General features: G+C 45.3%; 1 protein-coding gene across 1 annotated transcript; it reads right to left on the reverse strand.

Moving 5' to 3' along the window:
- Positions 1-4,475: 4,475 nt before the first annotated feature.
- On the reverse strand, positions 4,476-7,717 carry LOC147886529 (pentatricopeptide repeat-containing protein At3g16610-like). Its single transcript, XM_087395692.1, has 3 exons — positions 7,555-7,717; positions 7,404-7,480; positions 4,476-7,234 (listed from the first exon to the last, which is right to left on the reverse strand). Exons 1-3 carry the CDS (start codon positions 7,694-7,696, stop codon positions 4,874-4,876), a joined length of 2,580 nt encoding a protein of 859 aa, XP_087251818.1. The 5' UTR covers positions 7,697-7,717; the 3' UTR covers positions 4,476-4,873.
- Positions 7,718-7,930: the final 213 nt, after the last annotated feature.

Consider the following 7,930-nt stretch of genomic DNA (forward strand, 5'->3'; position numbering starts at 1 on the left):
GAGGTGAGAGCAACAACTACAAGAGTGGATAGAGGCAATAACGATAATAAATATACAAATACATGTATGTACATACATACATACAAATATAAATATAACTGTAAATAAATAAATGTATGGAGTGACACCCAGACCTTCCATGTCCCAATTATTTGAATGGGATGATATAATTGTTGCATCTATGCACTTTTTTGGCTGATCCATCAACATCTTAGCTTGGAGAACCTGATTCGTGACAGTAGGATTGGTGGAACGATCAAGTCTTCATATTTGGAAGGGGTAAATCCATGTGCCAAGAAGATCCCCACGAGAATGGAATGGAGATTCTTTGTACCATGGCATCCCCCCTCCCATAAAAGGTGTGCTCAAACTCGAGGTTCTAATCAACGTAACGTCTCTACACAAAACTTGCATACCACCTTCTTTGTGCCACATTTGCCACGTCTCTTTATGAAAATATTGTCGTGCCATACATCATGCCTTATGCTTCCTCCTTTCATAGCCATGGTAGCTTGTAAGATTCAAGAACCCTAGACTTGGGAGAAAATAGTAGCTTGTAGGGATTAGGAATCCTAGAGTTGGGAGAGAATGGGAATAAGGGAAGCATAGGAGAGAGGTCTGAATGTCCAAAGATCAATACCCACCCCAAGGAAGAGAGATGTGGGACGAAGAAGCGAGGACTTTGGGTGCAAGGATGTGCATAAGGAGGAAGCAAGGATGAGGGAACAGAGTGAGCGATGAATGGCCCAGAATGGAGAAGCTAAGAGGAAGAACTAGCTAGCTATCCAAAACAACTACCTTAGACCTTTGAAAGGCTCAATCTCTCTAATGTCTACCAAAAAGCATGCCAATATTGGTTGAGGCAAGGAAAGGTGAGATGAGGCGATAAGAGGACAAGAACTGAAAATAAAGCCCAAAAAGTCTCACAATGGTGCCTTCAAGGTGGATAGAAATCTAAGGCATTACATTGGTTGACTACATGTTTCATCAAAACACTTTTGGATGCTGAAGAAAACTAGGTGGCATGCCGTGGTCCTCGTGCAAGAAAAAAAAAAGAGAAGTCTAGCACTTGTTTTAAGAATTGACCAAACGAGTGTGGAGGTCTATGGCATCTGGGGCAATCACTAGAAACATGCCGAAACTTAGATGCATGCAATGTTTCAAAACGTTCCAAAAAACTAGAAAAGTTTCAAAATGCGAGTTTGTATATTTTGGCCCCAAAAATATGTATAATGGTATGCTCAAATGATGCTAAATGTGTAGAATCCTCAATTATATCACCCTACACAATGGTACAATGCATAGAAATGTAAAACACATGTTCTATTGCTTATTGTCTATACATGTCAATTGCCATGAGATCCATAGAGCATTGTAGGTGTTCAATGAATAGAACCAATATTTGTATTAAAAAATGCACCAAAACCTAAAATACAAATCGAGGGAAAACACCTCAAGAAAATGTTTCTTTGTTCCAATACATGCTACAAGTTTCAAAATGTTTATCTTTCAAAGAAACACGTTTTATTGTGATTATGTATGGGTACCTAGGAACCCAAACCCTCCCCTCCCACCATGCCTATGGGATGGCCTTCTCAATCTCCTATATCCTGCTTCTAGTTCCCCTCAGGTGGGCAAACAGTTTTGGCCTCTCCTTGATCTATAGGGGGACTTGATTCCATGCACCAAAGACCTTGCCGGACTAGTATCTCACTACTCCCAACCGACGTGCATGCTATGCCCCCACATATGACTCTTTTGATCTTACATGTATGGGTGCTAGATGAAGGGCTATGACTTTAACTTGTCTCTACTTTTGGTGGTTGTCTTGAGTGAGGCTAGCTAAGAGATTTTGCCACACCATCATCATCAATGGAAATTTGTTCCTTCTGAGAGGGGCCTGTATAATGATCCATGGTGAGACTGCTAGCACTGTCTCTCCTATTCTACAAGGCGTGTTTCTTAGAAGTCCTCGCCATGTAGGAACTTCCAAGGCTTGGGTTTGGAGCTAGGCCCCTAAATAATGTCATGGCTTGCTCTACATCGTATCGATGATACCTCCCTCTTTAGACAGCACCCCAGAGTTCTTTGGTGGCTCCCCACTTCTTAGTTTTCGGACATGTTCCTCTTCCTAGCCCACCCACTTCCACCATCCACCCCATACAGTCTCTCATCTGCCTCTAGATCCTCCCCCTCATTTTCTCACACCCTCAGTCACCCAACAACCTCCCGCCTCCTCTACCCCCCACTTGCGTGTCCGTGTCCCCTCCTGTTGCCCCCACTACCACCATAGTGTAGCCACTGGTCACCCTATGCCCTCTGACTGTCCCTTCTTACCACCATTCCTCCACCCACAGTTCCTCTGCCCCCCCACCCCTTGCAGACTTGTTTTCTCCCCTCCCTCGCCTGGTCTCTTTAGTTTCGCAGCACCCCCTGCCCCCCTGGACCTAGGCCACCTGACCAGAGCACCGCTTTATTGTCATAGTACTAGTCCATCCCTCCATCAGTCTAGGGCACATATTTTATTAAGCCAATAGAGGTGGCTTCCCCATTTTCTTAGTCATCCACACTGAAGCCCTGCCGAGGGCAACCCCTCCCATGGAGTTTTGTAGGCTGGGACCCTGATAACTATTTGAATGACTATTCCATCACATTGGAGCTATCAGGCCTGATCCTACAGCCCCAAAAAAAGATTATGTTGGAGCGATTGAGAGCCCCTCCCATCCTTTTGGGGCTTTAACCTAGTAGCCATAGGAGAGAAGCGATGGAACCCCCTTCTTTTTGACCTTATGATGTGGGACCAAATGTTTCCTAAGATGGAGCAGTGGGCTAGGGGACAATAGGAGAAGGAACTATGGATCACCCGTGCTCACACTACTACCTTCCAACTTGCCTTGTTTGCGAGATAGAAGAGGCTTAGGTCTGGTAGCAGTAGTGATATGTTTGTTGTTGGAGGAGCCGCTTAGGCAGGTTACTGAATCAATGTCCTAGGTGGCTAGGAGTGAGGCCTCTTTCTTGATGACGTGGCTCCAAAGGTGGACATAGAGCTAGTTCGGCCTTTGGAGTGTTGTCGCATAGATACATCATATTTCACATCTAAACCCACTCCGAAGTCATAAAGGGCACACTCTACATGATTGAGCACACCAATAGCTGCAACATAGTTAATTCTTTGTTGGGAGTTGCAACGAGGCTAGTGGGCCAATCAGCCAACAATCATATTATTTAAGGACACATGTTCTTAGCATTGGACATCAGATGATGGCATTGTCTCCACTCGAGACACAGATTAGAGGTTTTGGTCCCAGCAGTGTGCAGGAGTGAGGGGGTGTGTATCTTAATAACCAAGACTCTAACCACAGATGTTTATGAGTAGGGAGAGCTAATAGGAGGACAAGCAATATGGTGGGATTGAGGATGGGGCAGCCGAGGTTCGGATCTTGAATGTCTATGCACTTGCTTACCAATAGTGGCCCCTCTTCTAGAGGTGGCTCACATAGAGCCTCCTAGATATGGACTCCAGGGTTGGAGACTTCACTCTAGAGTTTGAGGAGAAGCATGGTGGAGTTCCTTTTTTAGCAATGCCCTTGTCTGAGCATAGCACGTGGAAGCAATTCACCTTCATACTTAGTGGACGTGATCCATTGTGTGAGGTAGAGTTTGTAAGGCTCCTCGGTAGTCTTTGCTATTCCTTTGGTCAGCATCATTGTGGTGGCCGTTAAAGAGACTTGACAGATTTGATGTGGGAGATAGGGAATGCATTGAGGTGGAGCCACATGTATTCTAGCTAGAACGACAATGTCAGACCACTCCCCAATCATGCTTCACTTGGACTAACCTCGTTGTCATGGGCTCCCCTAGGAGGAGGTGCGGATCCTCGATGCGTTGCTATAGCAGGAGGTACAATACGCCATAGCAGTGATCTGCCAGCTGGCAGACTTGCCCCCACAAGATGGCTGGGATAGTTGGCTAGTAGTAGCAATTAGGAGTAGTGAGGAGCTTCAGTCATAGGCACTTCAAAGGCATCACTCTATCTAGGAGAGGAAGAGAGCACTGAGATGAGACCTGGCTTCCATAGAAGAGACAAGATTTGTACTCTCCATGTCTTGCTTTTTTTTTTTTTTTTTGGAGGCTTTGGGTACATTATAGGCTACAAAAGCTCATATGAACATTAACATCACATATTGTTGAAGGTCATAAAAAGCAATACATTACGAATCAGAAACAGTAAGGCATACATATACATTCTCCATACCTTCCCATCTTCACCATACAAAGAGTTATAGTGGTTTGCCACCCTTTTTTTATAAGTTTATGCAGCATTTTCTGATGCTGCTAAGGTTTTATGAGAAGTATATCAGTTTCTTTCCCAAAATGCTATGGTCTAGCTGACCTACTAAATTCAGGTAGGCTACCTACATGAAAATCTGGAGGTCCATTGAATTTATAAATCCATGTCACTAAGGTTCGTCCTCCTCAGTAGTCTTTCGATCATTTCTGCATGATGTTCCAATAAGAGGAACACTAGCCAGCGTAGATGCACTACATCACCAGTAGTCACCATAAGTATGTTTCCTCCCTTGAAGACATGAATACAGCTTGCATCCCTGACGAGACGTCCACTGCTTTATCTTTGATATAAATGCAGTCATTGCATGACTGTCCTGGAGTTTTTTTACAAGACATATGGGTGTTTTTTTAGGTGTACTCAGTAGGGCATGGGCAATGGCCAGCTTTTCACTGTGCCCACATAACACACTTTTCTTTGTAGCATCAGACATGTCCCGTGAGGGAAAAGTCTTCTAGTTTTGCATCTATATTGCTTCAGGAATATTTTGTATCCCCCACCACACAAAGGTGTGTACAATTTTTGTCAACTTCTGATAAACTCTGTTCTAGCTTCTTCCAGGCTTGTTCCTTTTTCTCTCATTGCCTGGATCTTCTTCACGTCCTCCTGCATGTTGGCACCCGCATAGATGTCAGACATCAAGACAAAAGCTGCAGCCTCCTTTTCATCCAATCGCACTGCATGTTCAAAGGTCTGCCTTCCAAGATTCACATTACCCCACTTTCGACAAGCACCCAAAAGAGTAAGCCACACTGCAAAATCAGGTTGGAAAGGCATTTTCTCTACCATTGCTACCGCCTGGTCTAATTGGCCTGCGCGACCAAGAAGATCAACCATGCACGTGTAGTGTTCAATTGCTGGAGTGATGCCATAGTCCTCCCTCATAGTCTCAAAGTACTTCTGGCCCTTATGAACAAGCCCCGTGTGACTACATACAGTAAGAATACTAACAAAGGTGACCCCATCTGGCTGTACTCCTCCTCCTCTCATTCTCTCAAGCAAATGGAAAACAAGTTCACTTTCTCCTAGCTGAGCATATGCTGCAATTAGTGCACTCCATGAAACTACAGTTGGAGAGACACCCTCCAGTTCCATCTGTTGGAAACAGTTGAGCGCTTCCTCCTTAAGCCCGTGTTGAGCATACCCTGCAATTAGTGCAGTCCAGGAGACTGCATCTCGAACTGAAAGCTTGTCAAACGCTACCCTTGCTTTTACGATCGAGCCACATTTGGCATACATATCGACCAACGCGTTGCCAAGACGAGGATCTCTCTCCAACGCCTTTCCAGCAATGCTGGCATGTATTTCAAGGCCCTTGTTGATTGCTCTTATGCTGCCACAAGCCTTCAAGCTGCAAACAAAGGTTACAGCATTGGGAGATATGCCCTCCAGTTGCATCTGTTCGAAACAGCACAGTGCTTCCTCACCAAGCCCGTGTTCCACATATCCTGCGATCAGTGCAGTCCATGAGACAACATCTCGTACTGGAAGGTTATCAAACATTTCCCATGCTTTTGCAAATGAGCCACATTTGGCATACATATCAACCAAGGTGTTGCCAACACAAAGCTCCCTTTCCAACCCCTTTCTGGAGATCTCTGCATGTATTTCATGGCCCTTGTCTAAAGCTCCTACGCTGCCACAAGCTTTCAAGCTGCAAACAAATGTAACAACATTCGGAGAGACATCCTCCCACTGAATCTGTTCGAGACAGTTGAGTGCTTCCTCACCAAGCCCATGTTGGGCATACCCTGCAATTAATGCATTCCATGAGACTATGTCACGAACTGGAAGCCTATCAAATACTTCCCGTGCTTTCGCAAGCCAGCCACATTTTGCATACATGTCTACCAAGGTGTTCCCAACAAAAATATCATTTTCTAAACCCTTTCTGGTGATTGCAGTGTGTATTTCTTGGCCCTTCTTTATGGCTCCTAAGCTGCCACAAGCTTTCAAACTGGAAACAAATGTAAGATCATTTGGAGTCACACCCTCGAGTTGCATCTGCTCAAAACAGTCTAGTGCTTCCTCACCAAGCCCGTGTTGGGCATACCCTGTGATAAGTGCAGTCCATGAGACTACATCTCGAATTGGAAGCTTATCAAAGGCTTCTTGTGCTTTTGTAAGGCAGCCACATTTGGCATACATGTCAACTAAAGAGTTGCCAACAAAAGGATCTCTTTCCAACCCATCTCTGGCAATCTCCAAGTGTATCTCCTCACCTCTTTCCCCATCTTTCAGCCTAGCACAAGCCTTCAGCAGGGCCACAAACGTATGATTGCTAGGATGTACACGATCTGCTTGCATTTTCTCGTACAAGTTGAGGGCCTGCTGTGATTCCCCACATTCGATATAACCCATGATGACAGAAGTCCAGGAATACTCGTTAGGATTAACCAAAGTGCTAAAAACCTCCACAGCATCAGACATGCTTCCGCACTCCACCAACATTGGGATAAGGTAGTTCCCGAGAGATCTATGAGTTTCCAGCCCAAATTTGCACATGTAGGCATACAAGCGCTTAGCATACACATGATTTTTCTCCTTTCTGCACTTCTGCAAGATGCATATAAAGTTTTGAACCGAAGGCAGCTGCGGCATCCGTTCCAAACAATTGAGTGCATCCTCGAATCTCAGCATCTCCCAGTCAATTTTCTCTTGCAGTTGTTGTGCTTTGACCCGTACTCCAGACCTAACGCTCACAACCAAGCCACCGTCCTCAGGGTCTGAACGGGTTTGACCAGTGGATGCTTTGGGTCCATGCATTCCCTTGGTGCCATTCTCTTTTTTCTCCAGCATGTCTTTAACCCAACCTGGATTGTACCGGTCTATCCAAAGAGACTCTTTGGTGATTTTATGCTTGAAATCTGGAGCCCTTGGATTTGCCTGTCAGGACTCACACTAGACGTGTCAGACTAGCCAATATGACCGAAGCCATTGCCACCTTTTTAAAACTATCCTTGACTATGACCCGTACCCCACAGCGACCACAAAATTATAATTCTTAGACCTCCTTGATCCCTTCAAAATAGATAGCATTTTGTTAACCACTTACTTTGCCCTTTCGGTCGTCCCACCAGTGGGAGGGATCGCTGACGTACTCTTGCCATAAGCGCTCTGCCATTAACCTACCTGCAAAGACCACAGTGAAAAACCAATTTCCAGACTGCTGGAGATGAAATTTGAGGTCTTTCGTCGTGCAGTACCTGAATTCAAACTTTTTGAGGTACCGACTTCCACCTCCTGCTCGAGGATGGGAAAACTCGTGTCCAAGAGACCTATTGCTCCCCTGCCTCGATAGCTGGCCAACCATGGAGGATGCACCGCCACGGGGCCGGTCATCTCCATCCATCCTAGGCTCGTGTTGCTTTGGTTTTTGGCCTGCCCCAATGGGTAGGTCGTTTGGCCTCCGAAGAAAAAAATCAGGTATTTAATTATTTTTATGTTCACTTTTTTTGGGCATGCATTGATTGGAGGAGCATATGAGAATCCCATCAAATTCTCCACTTCAAATTTGCTACTGTTCCAATCCCTCAAGCACCTCCACCCACGCCACAGACACTACTCATTGATGAGGTGATG

Source organism: Dipteris shenzhenensis, chromosome 24, assembly GCF_047967505.1.
Source record: "Dipteris shenzhenensis isolate YYH24624 ecotype China chromosome 24, Dip_SZ_1.0, whole genome shotgun sequence".
Classification (NCBI taxonomy): Eukaryota; Viridiplantae; Streptophyta; class Polypodiopsida; order Gleicheniales; family Dipteridaceae; genus Dipteris; species Dipteris shenzhenensis.

What these genes read in the sequence shown, in the direction of transcription:
- LOC147886529 (XM_087395692.1), bottom strand. Translation starts at nt 7,696, where the DNA reads ATGGAGATGACCGGCCCCGTGGCGGTGCATCCTCCATGGTTGGCCAGC. An exon ending in CTCAAAAAGTTTGAATTCAG is followed by an intron (nt 7,481 to 7,554) that starts GTACTGCACGAC and finishes TGGTCTTTGCAG; the next exon opens with GTAGGTTAATGGCAGAGCGC. An exon ending in GGGACGACCGAAAGGGCAAA is followed by an intron (nt 7,235 to 7,403) that starts GTAAGTGGTTAA and finishes GAGTCCTGACAG; the next exon opens with GCAAATCCAAGGGCTCCAGA.